This window comes from Mustelus asterias, chromosome 16 (assembly GCF_964213995.1).
Source record: "Mustelus asterias chromosome 16, sMusAst1.hap1.1, whole genome shotgun sequence".
Lineage (NCBI taxonomy): Eukaryota > Metazoa > Chordata > Chondrichthyes > Carcharhiniformes > Triakidae > Mustelus > Mustelus asterias.
This window is the reverse complement of record NC_135816.1, coordinates 15,722,583-15,744,247: the sequence shown is the minus strand read 5'-3', so window position 1 is coordinate 15,744,247 and position 21,665 is coordinate 15,722,583. Positions and strand designations below refer to the sequence as shown.

The 21,665-nt window shown below is 45.3% G+C and overlaps 1 protein-coding gene across 1 annotated transcript in view; it reads right to left on the bottom strand.

Moving 5' to 3' along the window:
* Positions 1 to 5,117: 5,117 nt before the first annotated feature.
* The window catches only part of LOC144505023 (uncharacterized), a 296,824-nt gene continuing 280,276 nt past the window's right edge, over positions 5,118 to 21,665 (bottom strand). Inside the window, exons 20-24 of the mRNA XM_078230677.1 lie at positions 17,259 to 17,357; positions 11,547 to 11,615; positions 6,707 to 6,763; positions 5,914 to 5,957; positions 5,118 to 5,784 (exon numbers count right to left, since the gene is read on the bottom strand). Coding sequence (XP_078086803.1) covers positions 5,725 to 5,784; positions 5,914 to 5,957; positions 6,707 to 6,763; positions 11,547 to 11,615; positions 17,259 to 17,357 — 329 coding nt within the window. The 3' untranslated portion in view covers positions 5,118 to 5,724. The remainder of the gene's footprint in view (positions 5,785 to 5,913; positions 5,958 to 6,706; positions 6,764 to 11,546; positions 11,616 to 17,258; positions 17,358 to 21,665) is intronic.

Below are 21,665 nucleotides of genomic sequence, written 5' to 3'. Positions count from 1 at the left end.
TGATCTCATACTCTAACACCTTAAACCTGTGATTACTGTTCTTTCAAGAATTCATTCACAGACTATCAGTCAGCATTGGTTGACCTTTGAGAGGGTGGTGGGGAAACGACTACCTCCTCGAACCACTGGAGTGGTCTGTGGCGAAGCTACTTCTTGTGTGCTGTTTGGTTTCAGGTTTTTGAATCAGTTACAGTGAAGTAGCAGCAATTTAGTTTCAAGCCAGCATGGTTTGTGGCTTAGAGGGGACATTGGGTGTGGTATTCCCATGGAGCTGTTGCCCTATCTTTCTAGTTGGCAGAGGGGGTTTAGGTGGTGCCTTGGAAGAAATTGTGAGAGGGGTGAGAGGAGCCACATGGAGCATTAACACTGCAATGGGCCTATTGCGCTGAAGGCCATGTTTCTGTGTTGTAAATATTTAGTGATTAACTTTGCTATTTAGAAACTGACTTTGTGAAATCACAAATTACAAGAAGGAATCGCTTTCCTGAAGAGTATACCTCAATAATTACGTAATTTATAGGCCGATTGAGCTGCATAGAAAGTAAAATATTTAACAACAGCGGTTCTTAGGGGAGAATCTCGGTATCATGTATTGTCTCACTAATTAGATATAAATATTGAGCTGCATATTGATAATTTGAAAATTAAATCTGTGTTTCTTTTTTCCAACACAATAACAACTTACATAAGAACATAAGAACTAAGAGCAGGAGTAGGCAATTTAGCCCCTCATCTCTGTTTAAATCTACCACCCTTATCCTAAAGCTATGACCTCTTATTCTTGATTTCACATTATGAGACATCCCAAAATGCTCTACAGCAATAGTATCAAACACAAGTTGATGCCAAGTCACCAAAGAAGTGATAAGAAGAGGTAACTAAAAGCTTGGTCAAAGAGGAATTATTTTTTGAAGCAGTGTGCTAAAAGAGGAGACAGAGGTGGAGAGCCATAGATGTTTAAGGAGGGAATTCCAGAGCTTAGGGTCTAGGCTGCTGAAGACGCAACTATCAATGTTTGGCTGATATTGGTGGAACACAGATTTTGGAGGGTTGGATGGTTGGAGGAGGCTACAGAGACAGGGAGGGGCAAGTCCATGGAAGGACTCAAAAACTCAGCTGACAATACTATGATTGAGGAGTTGTCAGACTGATGGCTAACCTAAGTTTGAGCAAGGGCAGTAGAGATTAGGGTGAGTTTAATGTGATGTGATGAATGGAGGCATATCTGGAGGTTACAAGTTCATTGATGAGGATCTCAGCAGCAAAGAAGCTGAGGCAAGGGATGAACAATATTATAGAGGTCAGAGGTCATTTCTTGCTTCATTACTTCACTACCCTTTGCCATCTGTATCTTAGGCAATCATATCCATGTTACCACTTCCCCGTTAAATCAAGATGTTATAATGTGGCAATTTATCAAACTCATTTTGAAAGTCAGGAAGACAATATCAGCAGCACTGTCCTCATCAACCACTGTTATTTCACTGAAAATCTCAAACAAGCTTCACACATATGACTTAACAGATCAATTTATTAACGCATGAGTTTTCAAGTGAAAATATATTTTCTTTATAAAGTGTTGGTTCTGCTTTTGCTGCAGAAAGTGGGTATTCTTACTGTTTCCCCAACTGTTCAGGCTGAGAACTATCTCAGATAATCCCCTTTGAATCTTTTTATAGATTTTTATTAATACTGGTTGCCCTTGAGTTTTAGGTTTCAACTATATTTCCTCTTCTCGCTTCCACCTCAATAAAATTGCCTGTCTCCACTCCTCTGCATCAACACATCTGGTGACAAAACCATATTTCATGTTTTTGTCACCTTCAAACTCAATTAATCCAATGCACAGAAGGCCAATTGCTCTCCTTCACTTTCCATAAACTTCAGCCTACCCAACACATTTCTGTCCTGATTCGAACTTGCACCGAATTCCACATACCAACCACTCCTGCGCTTGTTGTCTTACATTGGCTCCCAACCCCTGAGTGTTAAATTTCTAATGCTAAATTTTTGACTGTATTATAAGTTGTTCATCATTTGTTTCCAACACTTTCAGGCATTGCCCATTTTTGACAAGTGCTCCTTTCATTGGGATTGGTGGTAAGAGAAGAATTGAGGCTGTGAAAGGGTTGCTGGATTGTTTGGAGGAGCTGGGGATGGATTGAGGTAGTGTGCAAGTGACATTTGTATGTGAGTGTTGGAAGGGCTTGTGGAACTTGGGTTAGACCTCCCCATTTCCAATGAAGTACCTCTTCAGGCCTTTGGTTTGATTTAAATAGTAAATGAGATCTAAGAGAACCTTGCACACAATCAGTTATAACGCGAAGGTGTGTCCCCATTTTCATGTGCTTGGCAGAATGGGTAGACAGTAGGACCAGATTGCCATCCCAGAAATTTGCTGTCTTTTTGTTGTTAAATTCATTCCCAGCAAGCGGGGGCTGCTGGCAAGGCTGACATTTATTGCCTATCCATAGCTTCCTATTATTGAACCATTTGCTAGGCCACTTCAAAAGTCAGTTGAGGGTCAACCGCATTGAATTCTGAAACACTACAGTGCTACTGAATGCATTATACCACTCGTAATGTTCTTGTAACTTGATACTAAACAGAAAAGTGAGTTAAATTTCAGAATCTGACATAAACTTCAGAATTTTTCATTCGGTCTATAGAAGGATATTTTTATGAGGATGTAGTGGTTACTGCCCTGAGTACATCCATGTATAATGTTGGGCAAAAATTTGCATCAGAAGCAGCAAAGCAAGATTTGGTGGTTTACGAGACAACAAACTGTGGCGTGAACTTAAACAGTTTAAAACACACAATGCGTAGGTGTGAGTCAGCTGCAGGATCCGACTCTGTAATGTTTGCAATGTGGTTAACCACACGCTGCTGAGATGTCATTTGACAGTTTCTGCAGAGCCAGAGTGAAAACACAGAGCTAGAAATTAATGAGAATTTTCTTCAGTGGATGCAGGGGATGACTTTGGTGCACAAGGCAAGGGGGTGCAGTGGCAGCATAGTGGTGATGCCACCAGACTAGTAATCCACAGGCCCAGCCTTGCTCCAGGGGCACAGGTTCAAATCCCACCATAGCAGCTGGTGGAATTTAAATTCATTTAATAGACTTGGAAGTTATAGCTGGTCTAACGATCACCACGCCTGGAACTCGCTGCCGGGGGAGGTAGTGAAAATGGATACGATAGTGACTTTTAAGGGGTGTCTGGACAAATACATGAATAGGATGGGAATAGAGGGATATGGAAGGGTACGGGTTTTTGTTCAGTCGGGCAGCATGGTCAGTGCAGGCTTGGAGGGCAAAAGGGCCTGTTCCTGTGCTGTAATTTTCTATTTTCTTTGTTCTTTGTTCATTGTCGAGAAAAATCATCTAGAATGATAATGCGCTGTAGGGAAGGAAATCTGACATCCATATCTGGTCTAGTCGACATGTGGTTAATTGGCTCAGGTGTCTGAATGGAGGTATCCTGTGGCTTGGACTGAAAAAAATCTTCTAGTATATCTCTACATAGTTACGATCTACCAAATAGATACTGTTCAGACTCCAAGGTTGGAATTTTCTGCTGCCATTCTTCTTGGATAGGTTTGATCACAGGAGCGGAAAACCTCGCAAGAGGCACAAGTTGCATTTTACGTCAGTGCGATTGTCCCCACCCCTGCTAGTGACAGAATGGGATTCCCGATGTTCAGTGTCAAAAACAACATTATAATAAATTTGAATCTCATTATCAGTGCTTTCCGCTTGAATCACAGCCCCACCCACCCACTCCCACCCTCGCTTTATCTCCCCGTAAGGTCATCCATTCACATCAGTATGAGGGCAGGCAGGTGTGAATTACAACTGGTTTCTCACAGTGTGGCCCTGATGAGCAGACCTCCCAGAGGAGTTCAGGTGAGTTAATTTCTCAGGGGAGATGGGATCATGCCCAGGCAGCACCAAAGTACTGAGAAGATTAAATGCAGACTGGGTGACCACTTTAACCTTTTCTTGCCCTATAAGTGTGCCCTGAATTTATAGTGACTTGCCATTCCAATTTGCCACCTTGCTCTCACATTTCTAACCTCAACCTGCTAAATAGTTCCAGTGAAGCTCAACGCGCTGGAGGAACAGTCCTTCATCTTCTGATTAGGTATTTTACAGGCTTTTGATTCAATATTGAGTTCAACAACTTCAGACCATGAACTCTACCCTCCATTTAATTCTCCCCACCATTCCAAGGGTGCGTCTGTATCTTGTTCTTATGTTTTTGCTTCAGACAGCACTAACCTTTATTCTGCTATTGAGAGGGGGGGGGTCAATGCCAGACTGTGAGGGGAGGATGGGGGGGGGCAGGGGCGCGGGGGAGATGTCAGACCAGAGCCTGGGGTGGGGCGGTTATTGGACCGTAGCTGGAGGGGGATTCAGATCTTGAGGGAGGGGGGATTGGATTGGAGCCAGAGGTGGTCAGACTGGGAGGCGGGTTGGGGGGGGGGGGGGGGGGGGGAAGGGGGGGGCGTTGAAATGGAGCCCGGAGGAAGGATTCGGAGCTGGATGGGAGGGAGGAGAGATTGGAGCTGAAAGGGTTTGACTGAGAGGGGGGTGGGTCAGGCTGGAGCTGGGGGAGGGGTCGGGGATGGGTCCGAAGTGGGGGTGAGGTGGATCCTCAACAAAACTGGGTCTGGGTGTTTAGAGTTAGAAGGGATTTTTCTCTTTCAGAATACTCCTTTCAGAATAACTATCAGGGTTAAACTGGCCAAACCATTCACAATTAGCGATTTAGATCTCTTCTGCGTAGCGTAATTGTCCAAGGGATGTTAGCAATTGCTGGGTAAACCCTTAGTGGGAACTTCCTGGAGGGATTCCCCAGCGCATCATTGGGGCATTCCCAAATCGACACTGGGGAACCCAGAAGTTATGGGACAAAGTTTTGAGTTCAATACTTTTCCTCATAAATGGAACCCCGCTGCATATCATGTTAAACAAATATCAATCCTTTCCAGCTATTGATATGAGCTGGAGGCCAATAGTATTTTAATTACCTGTGCAGATCTGCTGGTTCCAATTGTTTCTTCAGTAAAGGATATGTAATGTTATCAGGTATATAGACATGATGCAAGAATTTAATTTGGAGTGTTTAATCAAGAGATTCTGAAAGAACAGGAGCAAAAGGTGGAACTCACATCAATGGCACATTAGCCAAGGATAACAGTAGCTGCTTCTTTGAGTGAATTTGAAGTAAATGAATGGTGGTGGGTATTAAATGTTGACTCTAATGAAGGCAGCCACTCAGGTTTAAATAATACACAGTTGAATCATTGTTCCTTGTTATACTTCTACGATTAATTGGGCAACAAAATTGCAGGCAACTTTCAATTTACTTTTCATAATGTAGTTGTATTTTATTTACATAGCATCTGCAGAAGTTGTGAAAAGATTGTTGAAATTATATTAAGAGGATTTTCCTAATGCAAGCTATTATTCTTAGGTTATATACATGTTTGAAAAGTATAACGCAATGATTGTGTTAAATCGGAGCAGATACAAAGGAAAAAGCTCCATATCCGCTCTCAGTTAAAAAATAGTAACCTCCACGTTATATTCCACACACGAACACTTATGTATTTTTTTTCACAGTAACCTTATTGCAGTGTTAATGTAAGCTGACTTGTGACACTAATAAATAAACTTTAAACTTTACTAACACGTTCTTCATAGCTCTTCTGTGAATCTCATTTTGTTGGTGCTATTTGTGCATAGATAACAACAGATGAATCATCATCAGCCAGGTTCTGCAACAGAGAAATTGACCATTTAAAATCAGGTGTATTGTTATTGCATCTCTTTACATCAGGTAACAAATTTGTTGCGGATAATATTGTAGAATGTGCGATTACAGCAGTAGGAATCAATGTACTTACAGTATCTGAAGATTGTTCATTGCTCTGCCTGCCATATCTGATCCCTATGATAATTGCAAACATTGCAATCAAAGGATAATATTCACTGATCAGACTGATAAAAAACTACAAATATGATCTACTAACACTTCAAAGTACTGCATTTCACTCATATAGATTGACAATGAACAGAGTTGTCCTTTGCCTGACTCAGATCCACATTAAGCATTGCATTTATGCAATGACACGCAGGGAACATCACTGGGAGATTGCATGGCCCACCGCTCAAGTCCTCTTGGAAGTGGACACTTTTCACAGCAGAAAATACAGGAAAGTGAGGCTGGAGGAGGCAGGAACCACTTCTTTAATCTTACTTTCATTGAAGCATGGGGGCAATATGAAAGAAACTGAGATCTATATCACAGACCACTATCCTTCCTATCACTAAAGAATAATTGTTTATTAGTTGCAATTAAGAAAATCAGCTTTACTTCAAAGAATTTGGGAAGAATTTTCCGTGTTTTCATATTTCAGGACGTGTAAAGCAAATATAAATCTTTTCCTGCTATTGATACGATGTGGAAGCAATAGACAATATTCCTCGTGTTTTAACTTCATGTGCAGATTTGTTTATCCCTTTTGTTTCTTCAGTAATGAATATGTACTGGCAACCTTTTACAGTTTAGTCAATGCGTTTTAGAAAGCATGCTTCCAAAAATCCAATACCCTTGCAGATCTCATCCAATGCTGACATCAGATTTTTTTATCCAGCATTAACATTCCTAGCACTGAAAACAAAAGTGAACAAAAATACCTGGTGCTTTTTTCTGAAAAGAGATAGATCCATAATGAAGATCGTCTTCTTTTGTGTCTGCAGAGAACAAGATGGAAATAGAGAACATCTAAATATATCGTGCCATATTACTAAATAAATTATGCTTTACTTTTCAAATGTAGGTATCATCATCAAGTAAACAAACACAGTGTAAGGTTTGAAAAGCAGTAAATGGGAAAATAATCAATCTCTTCTGATAGCTTTGGTTGAGGAAGGATTTTCATCGGTCAATTCTTTAACATGTATCAACACTTGACTGAACTGAAAGACTGCTTTGGAAAATGAATTACTCCCTTTGGGAGAGTTGGCTGGATGGCTGGTTTTTAATGCGGAGTGACATCAACAGTGCAGGTTCAAATCCCATACCAGCTGAGGTTATTCATAAAAGCCCCGTCTACTCAACCTTGCTCCTCACCTGAGGTGTGGTGGCAAGATAAATCATCACCAATCAACTCCCCACCCTCCCCACAAAGGGGAGGGTGTCATCTGGGATTATGATACCTTTCCCCCTTTGAAGTGCTCAAGATCAGAAGTGATTTGATTTATTATTGTTACATGTATTAAGATACAGTGAAAAGTGTTTCTTGTGCGCTATACAGACAAAGCATACCATTCATAGAGAAGGAAAAGGAGAGGGTACAGAATGTAATGTTACAGTCATAGCTAGGGTGTAGAGAAAGATCAACTTAATGTGAGGTAGGTCCATTCAAAAGTCTGATGGCAGCAGGGAAGAAGCTGTTCTTGAGTTGGCTGGTATGTGACCTCAGACTTTTGTGTCATTTTCCTCAGCACAAGAAGGTGGAAGAGAGTGTGTTGGGGTGCATGGGGTCCTTATTATGCTGGCTGCTTTTCTGAGGCAGTGGGAAGTGTAGTCGGAGTCAATGGATGGGAAGCTGGTTTGCATGATGGACTGGGGTTCGTTCATGACCCTTCATAGTTTCTTGGGGTCTTGGACAGAGCAGGAGCCATACCAATCTGTGATACAATAAGAAAGATGCTTTTTATGGTGGGGCTTGAACCCACAACTTTCTGACTGGAGTATAAACAAAATATATTTGTTCCTGCAGATTTACTGGACAATGTGAATGAGAAACATGGTTCAGGAATAATATTATACTTTCCAATGGTATTCTCTTTCTTCTCACTACTCCAGGAGATGGTGGAGTAGTGGTAATGTCAGAGAACTAGGGATCCAGACGCAAGATGAAGCCACAAGTTCAAATATGAACATAACAGCTGGTGAAATTTAAATTTAATAATAAATCTGGAATTGAAAACCAGTGTTAGTAATGGTGACCATGAAACTATCATCAGTTGCTGCAAAACTCAATTTTTCACTCATGTCTTTCATAGGAGGAAATCTGGTCTAGCCTACATGTGATTCTAGACTCACAGCAATGTGGTTTGCTCTTAAATGCCCTCTGAAATGGCCTAGCAAGCCACTCAGTCAAAGGCAATTAGGGATTGGCCTTCCCAGTGACACCCACATCCATTAAAGAATAAAGACTCTCGCTAGGTCAAGGTTTTGTAAACTAGGTTTGTTAGATATATCCAGGGGTTCTGCAGTTTGAAAAATGCTATGAAGCTGCTTGTCCAATCAGAGGCTGGTTTCTCCCTGCATTGGCTGTTTATAGGGTCAATAGTGAGCCTCTGGGTGGCCAATTGTGATCAAATGGATAAGGCCTGAGAAATTAGGCCCGATATAAAGCTGGAAATTTTAAATTATTCCAGTTAAAAACTGCCTCTCTGAGATTACCACAGCTCAAAAGCTAAAAGGAACACATACTGAAACTGTCTTGCATGTCGAGCAGAGGAACCTCACTTTAACTATAGGGAAGTCATCATGACCTGAAACCAGAATGCAAACCTTTTACATATTGAATAGAGATGTTCAAACTTTACAATGGAATAGTCCTTATGGCCTGAAGCCTATCAAAAGGTAATCAGCCGGAAGACATTATAATTGTGCATTCCCTATTAAAAGGATATGTACAACGAGGCTGACCTGGCCTAATCTCATGGGTGTTGTGACCTCCCTGCCCTGTCACCCCATTGGCTGAAAACCAGCGAACATTCAAAGAAAGAAGGGGGTTAAAAATAGCCATATTCAAGAAAAATTCCAGCGAAGAATCCACCAAACTTACTGTGACCTGGGACAATGCAAGAGGGCATGGGAGATCCACCTTCATGCTAAGAGGACCCTGAGTTCATCTATTGCCGTGAGCTCAGTGAATTGAATCCAACACCCAATCGATTTCGCCAGACCGGATGGTATCTATTTCTCAGATAATTAGCCTACTTTAGGAAAAGTTAACTTAATCTATTGTGTAAGAATTGTTTCCTTAATCCATGACTGTTTTTAATAAAGCTGAGCTGGAACCACAGTCTTTTGTCTCATAAAGTAAAGGCACATGAGTAAGTGTAACAAACCGGTGAAGTGTCTGTATAGAATATTTCACAGACAACATAATGCAGTGAGAAACCAGCCTCTGATTGGACAAGCTGGAAAAACAGGAAACAAAGTCCTCAAGGATCGAGGCTAGGGTGAAAGCGAGGAAGAGGGAGATGGCAGAATGAAGTAGGCAGGGGCCAGGGGGGCAAGAAAGGCACAGTGAGGGGCAGAGAGAGGTGTGTGTGTGTGAAAGAGAGAGAGAGGGAGGTGAGTGTATGTGAGAGAGAATGAGGGGGGGAGTGTGTGTGTCTGCAAGAGAGAGTGAGGGGGGAATGTGTGTGCGAGAAAGAGTGAGGGGAGAGTGTGTGTGGGAGAGAGAGAGGTAGGGAGTGTGTGTGAGAGAGGAAGAGACAAGTGAGTTCTTTACGTGAGAGAGGGGAAGGTGAATATGTGTGTGAAAGACAGAGCTGAATGTGAATATGTGTGTGCATGAGAGAGAGAAGTGAATGTGTATGTGTGTGTGTATGAGAGAGGGAGAGGTGAGTGTGAGGAAAAGTGAATGTATGAGAGAGAGGGGTAGGTGAGTGTGTGAGAGAAAGAGAGAGGGGGAGATGAATTTATGTGAGAGAGGAAAGTGAGTTTGTGTGAGCTAGAGAGAGAAAGTGAAGGAAACATGAGTGTGTGTGAGAGACAGATGGAAAGGTAAGTGTGTGTGAGATAGACTTGATTTGATTTATTCTTGTCACATGTATTAGCATACAGTGAAAAGTATTGTTTCTTGTGCTATACAGACCAAACATACCGTTCATGGAGAAGGAAACGAGAGAGTGCAGAATGTAATGTTATAGTCATAGAGAAAGATCAACTTAATGCGAGGTAAGTCCTTTCAAAAGTCTGACAGCAGCAGGGAAGAAGCTGTTCTTGAGTTGGTTGGTATGTGACCTCAGACTTTTGCATGTTTTTCCCAAAGGGAGAAGGTGGAAGAGAGAATGTCCGGGGTGTGTGGGGTCCTTAATTAAGCTGGCTGCTTTGCCGAGGCAGCGGGAAGTGTAGACAGAGTCAATGGATAGGAGGCTGGTTTGCTTGATGGATTGGGCTACATTCGCGATCTTTTGTAGTTCCTTGCAGTCTTGGATAGAGCAGGAGCCATACCAGACAGAGAGAGAAAAAGGGAGAGGGATAGGTATATGTGTGAGAGATAGAGGGAGAGATAATTCACATAATAGGATCTTTAAGTGGCCACTTATGGGCCTTATTCCAAGCAGCCTCAATTTTTAGTCTTGTGGATGTGGGTAGAGTGGCACAGTGACAGTTACTTTTCCTCATCTCAGCTGGGAAGTGGGGGGTGTGCTTCACTCTAAAAGTCCCCTCAGAGTTGGGGTGCCCCCCACCGCCGCCCCCCCCCCACCCACCACCCCCCCGCCCCCCCCCCCGCCCCCCCCCTTCCCCCCCGCCCCCCCCCACCCACCCCCCGCCCACCCCCCCCGCCCCCCCCACACACCCACCCCCCCCCGCCCCCCCCACCCACCCCCCCCGCCCCCCCACCCACCCCCCCCCCCGCCCCCCCACCCCCCCATCCCCTGCCCCCCCCACCCCCCCCACCCCCGCCCCCCCCACCCCCGCCCCCCCCACCCCCCCCGCCCCCCCACCCCCCCCACCCCCCCCGCCCCCCCCCGCCCCCCCCACCCCCCCGCCCCCCCCGCCCCCCCCGCCCCCCCCCACCCACCCACCCCACCCCCCCACCCCCCCCCCACCCCCCCCACCCCCACCCCCCCCGCCCCCCTGCCCCCCCCCACCCCCGCCCCCGCCCCCCCCCCACCCCCCCCGCCCACCCACCCCCCCCACCCCCCCCGCCCCCCCCGCCCCCCCCACCCACCCCCCACCCCCCCCACCTACCCCCCACCCCCCCCACCCCCCCGCCCACCCCCCCCCCCACCCCCCCCACCCCCCCCACCCCCCCCCCACCCACCCCCAGGACATTGGAGCTCCAGGACACGCTCTGCCCTGGCCCGTGGCCTACCCCCCAAAGCTGCAATCTCCCCTCCCTCCTGAAGCCCCCAGGAGTGCCTTACCCTCTTGTCCAGACTCATCAGGACTTACCTTTTGAACAGTCCGAGGATTTAATTCCAGTCAGAGCGCTACCGTATCTCTTCTGGCCACTGCAATGCTGCGCCTGGTCAGGTTGAAGACCTATTGACCAATAAGTTTGGCTGACAGTTCTCATGGGCAGAACTTCCTTCCAAGGGTGGATGGAAGTCCAGTCTACTGCCAATTAAGGCTCATATTCCACCCCGCCTCCCCCTCACCAGCCATTGAACCCATCAGTGGGGTCTTGGGAGAACTCCATTAAAAATGTTAACATGATGAAATCGTACAGTTTCCATATTCTACAGACATACAGCCAGATAATATGATGCATCTACTTACCATCTTCTATTGCCTTTCCATTGACAATTGCATATTCAGCAAAACTACTTGTTCGAGGCATATTATCTCCTGAGAAAAAATATATTTTATTTCCTTCAGTTATTAGCATGGCCTGATTTTCCAAAAGCGCTATCAGGAATTTCTACAAAGCCACTTCCTTGCTAATCAAATATATTTGAAAGTTCAGAAAAGTGGAATCAGTCTCTCAGCGAAAACATTGGGCCAAATGACCTCCTTCTGCAGTGTAGAAATTCTGTGGTTCTATGAAATCCTTCAGTTTCCAGACCGTCAGAGGACCAGATAAATGGCTAAAGATGTCCGTTGGGATCCTGGATAACTGTCCAGACTCACTGGCAGTCATCTTGCTCCTGGATGTTTTTTCGGAAAAGATCCAAAATTGGGATCTTTGATTGATCTATGTCACACAGCATCCTATAAACTAACCTTTAGAAAGGAGGTGATGGCCTAGTGGTGTTATTGCCAGACTATTAATCCAGACACTCAACTAATGTCCTGGGGACCCGGGTTCGAATCTCGCCATGGCAGATGGTGGAATTTGAATTCAATAAAAAATATCTGGAATTAACCATGAAACCATTGCTGATTGTTGGAAAAACCCACCAGGTTCACTGATGTCCTTTAGGGAAGGGAATCTGCCACCCTTACCTGGTCTGGCCTACATGTGACTCCAGAGCCACACTATGTATCCTTGGGTAACTAGAGATGGGCAATAAATGCTGACCAGCCAGTGACGCCCATGCCTCATGAATGAATTTTTAAGAAGTAATAATTAACCTTTAATGAATACCTGACAGTAAACATGGAAAGTGGTTACAAAGGATAAAGAACATGCATTTACATTCTATGGGATATTTGGAAGTGACAGAATAGGGTAGAATATGGGTGGAATTTTCCCATCCCAGCCGTCACTTGAATCGTAGTGGGCGGGACAGGACCATGCAAAGGTCCGTTGACCTCGGGGGGGATTTTCCGGTCTTGGGGTGAGCGCGGTTGGAAAATCCTACCCTATTTCTCTGTTTGAGTGCAAAAGAGAAAATGCTGGAAAATCTCAGCAGGTCTGGCAGCATCTGTAAGGAGAGAAAAGAACTGACGTTTCGAGTCCTGATAACCCTTTGTCAAAGCTAAAAGGCATGGAAAGTGGGAGATACTTATACTGCAGGGTGAGGGAATGAAAGATGAGTCATAGCCAAGAACAAAGAACAAAGAACAGTACAGCACAGGAAACGGGCCCTTCGGCCCTCCAAGCCTGTGCCGCTCCTTGGTCCAACTAGACCAATTGTTTGTATCCCTCCATTCCCAGGCTGCTCATGTGACTATCCAGGTAAGTCTTAAACGATGTCAGCGTGCCTGCCTCCACCACCCTACTTGGCAGCGCATTCCAGGCCCCCACCACCCTCTGTGTAAAAAACATCCCTCTAATATCTGAGTTATACTTTGGCCCTCTCACCTTGAGCCCGTGACCCCTCGTGAACGTCACTTCTGATCTGGGAAAAAGCTTCCCACCATTCACCCTATCTATCCCTTTCATAATCTTGTACACCTCTATTAGATCTCCCCTCATTCTCCGTCTTTCCAGGGAGAACAACCCCAGTTTACCCAATCTCTCCTCATAGCTAAGACCCTCCATACCAGGCAACATCCTGGTAAAACTTCTCTGCACTCTCTCTAACGCGTCCACATCCTTCTGGTAGTGCGGCGACCAGAACTGGACGCAGTACTCCAAATGTGGCCTAACCAGCGTTCTATACAGCTGCATCATCAGACTCCAGCTTTTATACTCTATACCCCGTCCTATAAAGGCAAGCATACCATATGCCTTCTTCACCACCTTCAAGGATTTGTGGACTTGCACACCTAGGTCCCTCTGTGTTTCTATACTCCTGATGACTCTGCCATTTATTGTATAACTCCTCCCTACATTATTTCTTCCAAAATGCATCACTTCGCATTTACCCGGATTAAACTCCATCTGCCACCTCTCCACCCAATTTTCCAGCCTATCTATATCCTGCTGTATTGCCCGACAATGCTCTTCGCTATCCGCAAGTCCAGCCATAACTCCATGCATTTACCCTAGCTAGTCTCCCTGACACTAAAGGGCAATTTAGCATGGCCAATCCACCCCAACCCGCACATCTTTGGTCTGTGGGTCAGATCAGGCAGTCCCATTTCCTACATTGCAACAGCAACTACACTGGCTGTAAGGCTTTAGAATGATAGAATCCTACAGTACAGAAAGAGGCCATTTGGCCCATTGAGCCTGCACTGACAATAATCCAACCCTATCCCCGTAACCCCACACATTTACCCTGCTAATCCCCCTGACAATAAGGGGCAATTTAGCATGGCCAATCTACCTAACCCGCACATCTTTGAACGCATTTACCTTAGTTAATTCTAATACCTAACCTAACCATCTTTGGACGCTAAGTGACAATTTAGCATGGCCAATCCCACCTAACCTACACATTTTGGGACAGTAAGGGGCAATTTACCATGGCCAATCCCACCTAACCTACACATTTTGGGACACTCAGGGGCAGTTTAGTATGGCCATCTTAAAATTAAAGTGTATTTATTAGAGTCAAGTAGGCTTACATTAACACTGCAGTGAAGTCACTGTGAAAATCCCCCAGTCGCCACACTCCATCATCTGCTCGGGTTACACTGAGGGAGAACTTAGCACCTAATCACCGCCGCATCCTGAAAGCCACACTTAGTTCCATGCGCCGCCACATGAAGACACTCGACATCTCTCTCCAGCAACATCGTCTTACTCTCTCTCAAAACTGCCCCTATCCCCAGTTTCATTTTTTCCTCCGAATCATTCGACGTCTTAACAAAAAACCTTTCCTGTTTCTTGCAGATGTAAAGGAACGCAACTTCAACAACTTATCAACACCAGTCCCAATCCTTTGAACTCCATCTCTTCTAGCCCCAGCCCTTGCCATGTCTTCACCATACCCTCAGACTTCCCCTCTCTGAGGCTGAGTGTGCTGGTCTCAGCAAAGGACTCAGCTTTATACCCTTACGTCCCCACCTCAATGAATCCCAGGCTCAACATGATGTTGAATTCTTCTGCCATCGCCTTCTTCTTCCATCGCCTTCGTCTCCATGCCCACTTCTTTGGGCAAGAGTTCTCCCCCCGTTCCACAGATCCTTTCACGTGCCTCCAATTGGACACCCCCGCCGGGACAATTACCTGCCCTCGATCTTTTCATTGGGAATTGTCGGGACATTGGCTGTCTCAATTTTTCTGCCCCCCTCACCCATTCCAACCTCTCTCCTTCTGAACTTTCCGCCTTTCGTTCCCTCAGGACGAACCCTGACATTGTCTTCAAACCTGCTGACAAAGGGGGCGCTGTTGTCATCTGGCGTACTGACCTCTACCTCGCAGAGGCTGAGAACCAACTCTCAGATACTTCCTCCTACCTCCCCCTTGACCATGACCACACCACTGAACATCAAGCCATTATCTCCAACATCGTCACCGACCTCATTTCCTCTGGATGCCTTCCCCCCACAACTTCCAATCTCATAGTCTCCCAACCCTGGACAGCCCACTTCTACCCACTTCCCAAAATCCACAAAAAGGACTGCCTGGTAGGCACATTGTGTCAGCATGCTCCTGCTCCACTGAACTTATTTCCTTTTACCTTGACTCCATCCTCACTCCTTTGGTCCATTCCCTCCCCAGCTACATCCGGGATTCCTCTGATGCCCTGCATTATATTGACAGCATCCAGTTCACAGGCCCTAACCGCCTCCTATTCACCATGGATGTGCAATCTCTCTACACCTCTAACCCACACCAGGATGGCTTGAGAGCTCTTCGCTTCTTTCTTGAAAAGAGGCCTGAACAATTCCCATCCACCACTACTCTCCTCTGGCCTGGCTGAACTCGTTCTCTCTCTCAACAACTTCTCCTTTAACTCATCTCACTTTCTCCAAATCAAAGGAGTAGCAATGGGTACCCGCATGGGTCCTAGCTACGCTTGTCTTTTTATGGGGTATTTGGAACACTCCTTGTTCCAGGTCTACCCAGGTCCCCTCCCACAACTCCTTTACCATTACATCGATGGCTATTTTGGTGCCGCTTCACGTTCTCATCTAGAACTTGAAGAATTCATCAACTTTGCTTCCAATTTCCACCCCTCCATAGCTTTCACCTGGTCCATCTCAGACACTCCCCTTCCCTTCCTTGACCTTTCTGTCTCCATTTCCAGCAGTAGACCATCTACCAATATCCATTACAAGCCCACTGACTCCCACAGCTACCTGCACTACAGCTCTTCACACCCCAAACCCTGTAAGGACTCCACCCCTTTCTCTCAGCTCCTTCGCCTCTGTCGCATTTGTTTCGATGATGCCACTTTCCAAAGTGGTGCTTCTAATATGTGCTCCTTTTTCCTCAACCGTGGATTCCCATCTACAGTTGTTGACAGAGCCCTCAATAGTGTACAGTCCATTTCCCGCACCACGACCCTCATACCCTCCCCTCCCTCCCAGAACAAGGATAGAGTCCCTCTTGTTCTCACATTTCACCCCGCCAGCCTCCGCATGCAAAGCATAATCCTCCGCCATTTTCACCAGCTCCAGTGTGATGCCACCACCAAACACATCTTCCCTTCACTCCCTCTGTCAACATTCTGCAGAGACCATTCCCTCCGGGATAACCTAGTCCACTTTTCCACTGTACCCAAAACCTCTCCCGTCACTCATGGCACTTTCCCATGCAATCACAGCAGGTGTAACACCTGTCCCTTTACCTCTTCTCTGCTCACCATCCAAGGTCCAAAACACTCATTCCAGGTTAAGCAGCGTTTCGCTTGCACCTCTTTCAATTTGGTGTATTTCATTCACTGCTCCCAAGGTGGTCTCCTCTATATCGGAGAGACCAAGCTTAGACTGGGTGATCGCTTTGCTGAGCACCTTCGGTCTGTGCACAATCAGGACCCTGATCTTCCGGTTGCTTGCCATTTTAACACACGATCCTGCTCCCATGCCCACATGTCTGTCCTTGGCCTGCTGCAATGTTCCAGTGAAGCTCAACGCAAACTGGAGGAACAGCATCTCATCTTCCGGTTAGGCACTTTACAGCCTTCCAGTCTCAACATCAAATTCAACAACTTCAGATTTTATTCAATTTTTTACTGATCTCTACATTTTATTTCTTTATTGTCTTTCTTCATTTACTTTTCCCCCCCCATCCTTTTCCCCTACTTCATCCCCCTTCCCTTCCCTTTTCTCTCCCCCTGCTTCCCCTTTTCTACATTCTACCTCTGCCCCATTTTCCCCCGCCCTTGCCATTTGGCCATTCACAGCTTTTATTCTCTCTGTGGACAGCTATTTGCAGTCTTTTCTCCTGGTTTCTGTGGCTATGACCCATCTTTCATTCCCTCACCCTGCAGTATAAATATCTCCCACTTTCTATGCCTTTTAGCTTTGACAAAGGGTCATCTGGACTCAAAATGTCAGCTCTTTTCTCTCCTTACAGATGCTACAGACCTGCTGAGATCTTCCAGCATTTTCTCTTTTGGTTTCAGATTCCAGCATCCGCAGTAATTTGCTTATATCTCTGTTTGAGTGACCTTTTCAATGCAACTGAAAATAACAAAAGGCATAAATCATTGGAATAACGAATAGAGCACAGCACTTGTAAAATTATATTGTTAAATATTGAAATGTAACCTTGCATTTGTTGTATTTCATTAATATTTGAATAAATCGGAGGTCCATTGGCTATATTTTCCTGTGATTCCAGATGTCTTGGTTTTTGATTCCCCAAACCTGTTGATACAAAAGTTAAACATTAAATTATATTCAGTTTCCCTTACAAGCAACTTGCATTTTAATAAAAAAAACTGTTTTAAAATGGACTATTAGCAGGGATTTGATGGACATTGTCAAAGACACAATTGATTGTTCTGTAGAACACAGATACAGACTTGGTGATATTTCACTGGGTTCAAACCCCACTCCAGGACCTGATCATATTCTATGCTGATACTTCAGTGCGGCACTGAAGGAACGCTGCATTGTTGAAGGTGAATAGGATATTAAATTGGCACTCCACCTGTTCAATCATAGGTCAAAGCTCACAGTTTTTCCAGTATTCTGACCAAAAGTTTCTGTCAAAAATAGCACCCAAAAAAAACAGCTTATGCAGTTGTTCATCTTACTTATTGCTGCCGGGTCTTCATTGAGTAAACTTCATTGAAAGCTTAGGTAGACAACAATAGTAATTGCACTTGAAAAATGTCACTATCAGCATCTTGCACAGTCTTTCCGTGACTTTAACTTTACAAATATTGACTGGAAAAGCTATAGTTCGAGTACTTTAGATGGGTCAGTTTTTGTCCAATGTGTGCAGGAGGATTTCCTGACACAGTATGTAGATAGACCAACAAGAGGCAAGGCCACATTGGATTTGGTACTGGGTAATGAACCAGGCCAGGTGTTAGATTTGGAGGTAGGTGAACACTTTGGTGATAGTGACCACAATTCGGTTACGTTTACTTTAGCGATGGAAAGGGATAGGTACATACGGCAGGGCAAGAGATATAGCTGGGGGAAAGGAAATTATGATGCGATTAGGCGTGATTTAGGATGCATGGGATGTGGAAGGAAACTGCAGGGGATGGGCTCAATTGAAACGTGAAGCTTGTTCAAGGAACAGCTACTGCATGTCCTTGATAAGTATGTACCTGTCAGGCAGGGAGGAAGTGGTCAAGCGAGGAACCGTGGTTTACTAAAGAAGTTGAATCTCTTGTGAAGAGGAAGAAGGAGACTTATGTAAAGATGAGCCGTGAAGGCTCAGTTAGGGCGCTTGAGAGTTACAAGTTAGCCAGGAAGGACCTAAAGAGAGAGCTAAGAAGAGCCAGGAGGGGACATGAGAAGTCTTTGGCAGGTAGGATCAAGGAAAACCCTAAAGCTTTCTATAGGTATGTCAGGAATAAAAGAATGACTAGGGTAAGATTAGGGCCAGTCAAGGACAGTAGTGGGAAGTTGAGCGTGGAGTCCGAAGAGATAGAAGAGGCGCTAAATGAATATTTATCGTCAGTATTCACACAGGAAAAAGACAATGTTGTCGAGGAGAATACTGAGATACAGGCTATTAGACTAGACGGGATTGAGGTTCATAAGGAGGTGTTAGCAATTCTGGAAAGTGTGAAAATAGATAAGTCCCCTGGGCCAGATGGGATTTATCCTAGGATTCTCTGGGAGGCTAGGGAGGAGATTGCAGAGCTTTTGGCTTTGATTTTTATGTCGTCATTGTCTACGGGAATAGTGCCAGAAGACTGGAGGATAGCAAATGTTGTCCCCTTGTTCAAGAAGGGGAGTAGAGACAACCCTGGTAATTATAGATATAGACTCGTGAGCCTTACTTCTGTTATGGGCAAAGTTTTGGAAAGGATTATAAGAGATAGGATTTATAATCATCTCGGAAGGAATAATTTGATTAGGGATAGTCAACACGGTTTTGTGAAGGGTAGGTCATGCCACACAAACCTTATTGAGTTCTTTGAGAAGGTGACAAAAGAGGTGGATAAGGGTAAAGCAGTTGATGTGGTATATATGGATTTCAGTAAAGCGTTTGATAAGGTTCCCCATGGTAAGCTATTGCAGAAGATACGTAGGCATGGGATTGAGGGTGATTTAGCGGTTTGGATCAGGAATTGGCTAGCTGTAAGAAGACAGAGGGTGGTGGTTGATGGGAAATGTTCATCCTGGAGTTCAGTTACTAGTGGTGTACCGCAAGGATCTATTTTGGGGCCACTGCTGTTTGTCATTTTTATAAATGACCTGGATGAGGGTGTAGAAGGGTGGGTTAGTAAATTTGCGGATGACACTAAAGTCGGTGGAGTTGTGGACAGTGCGGAAGGATGTTGCAGGTTACAGAGGGACATAGATAAAGAACAAAGAACAAAGAACAAAGAACAGTACAGCACAGGAAACGGGCCCTTCGGCCCTCCAAGCCTGTGCCGCTCCTTGGTCCAACTAGACCAATTGTTTGTATCCCTCCATTCCCAGGCTGCTCATGTGACTATCCAGGTAAGTCTTAAACGATGTCAGCGTGCCTGCCTCCACCACCCTACTTGGCAGCGCATTCCAGGCCCCCACCACCCTCTGTGTAAAAAACATCCCTCTAATATCTGAGTTATACTTTGGCCCTCTCACCTTGAGCCCGTGACCCCTCGTGAACGTCACTTCTGATCTGGGAAAAAGCTTCCCACCGTTCACCCTATCTATCCCCTTCATAATCTTGTACACCTCTATTAGATCTCCCCTCATTCTCCGTCTTTCCAGGGAGAACAACCCCAGTTTACCCAATCTCTCCTCATAGCTAAGACCCTCCATACCAGGCAACATCCTGGTAAAACTTCTCTGCACTCTCTCTAACGCGTCCACATCCTTCTGGTAGTGCGGCGACCAGAACTGGACGCAGTACTCCAAATGTGGCCTAACCAGCGTTCTATACAGCTGCATCATCAGACTCCAGCTTTTATACTCTATACCCCGTCCTATAAAGGCAAGCATACCATATGCCTTCTTCACCACCTTCAAGGATTTGTGGACTTGCACACCTAGGTCCCTCTGTGTTTCTATACTCCTGATGACTCTGCCATTTATTGTATAACTCCTCCCTACATTATTTCTTCCAAAATGCATCACTTCGCATTTACCCGGATTAAACTCCATCTGCCACCTCTCCACCCAATTTTCCAGCCTATCTATATCCTGCTGTATTGCCCGACAATGCTCTTCGCTATCCGCAATTCCAGCCATCTTCGTGTCATCCGCAAACTTGCTGATTACACCAGTTACACCTTCTTCCAAATCATTTATATATATCACAAATAGCAGAGGTCCCAGTACAGAGCCCTGCGGAACACCACTGGTCACAGACCTCCAGCCGGAAAAAGACCCTTCGACCACTACCCTCTGTCTCCTATGGCCAAGCCAGTTCTCCACCCATCGAGCCACTTCTCCTTGTATCCCATGAGCCTTAACCTTCTTAACCAACCTGCCATGTGGGACTTTGTCAAATGCCTTACTGAAATCCATATAGACGACATCCACGGCCCTTCCTTCATCAACCGTTTTTGTCACCTGCAGCTGCAGAGCGGGACTGAGAGGTGGCAAATGGAGTTTAATGCGGAAAAGTGTGAGGTGATTCACTTTGAAGGAGTAACAGGAATACAGAGTACTGGGCTAATGGTAAGATACTTGGTAGCATGGATGAGCAGAGAGATCTCGGTGTCCATGTGCATAGATCCCTAAAAGTTGGCACCCAGGTTGATAGGGTTGTTAAGAAGGCATACGGTGTGTTAGCTTTCATTGGTAGAGGGATTGAGTTTCGGAGCCATGAGGCCATGTTGCAGCTGTACAAAACTCTGGTGCGGCCGCACTTGGAGAATTGTGTACAGTTCTGGTCGCCACATTATAGGAAGGATGTGGAAGCATTGGAAAGGGTGCAGAGGAGATTTACCAGGATGTTGCCTGGTATGGTGGGAAGGTCTTATGAGGAAAGACTGAGGGACTTGAGGCTGTTTTTGTGAGAAGAAGGTTAAGAGGTGACTTAATAGAGGCATATAAGATAATCAGAGGATTAGATAGGGTGGACAGTGAGAGCCTTTTTCCTCGAATGGTGATGGATAGCACAAGGGGACATAGCTTTAAATTGAGGGGTGATAGATATAGGACAGATGTCAGAGGTAGGTTCTTTACTCGGAGAGTAGTAAGGCTGTGGAATGCCCTGCCTGCAACAGTAGTGGACTCGCCAACATTGAGGGCATTTAAATGGTCATTGGATAAACATATGGATGATATTGGAATAGTGTAGGTTAGATGGGCTTTAGATTGGTTTCACAGGTCGGCGCAACATCGAGGGCCGAAGGGCCTGTACTGCGCTGTAATGTTCTACGTTCTATGTTCCCATTGCCATTAACACTTCCTCAGACCAGTGCCCTACCCATCTGCAATCTCTCCTAGCTCCCACGCATCAGCTATCGATGATCTTCTGCTTTGCTCCACCTGCTCCAACCCCTCTTATAAGAATATAATCCATCACATTTCTCCTTCTCTTTAGCTCTG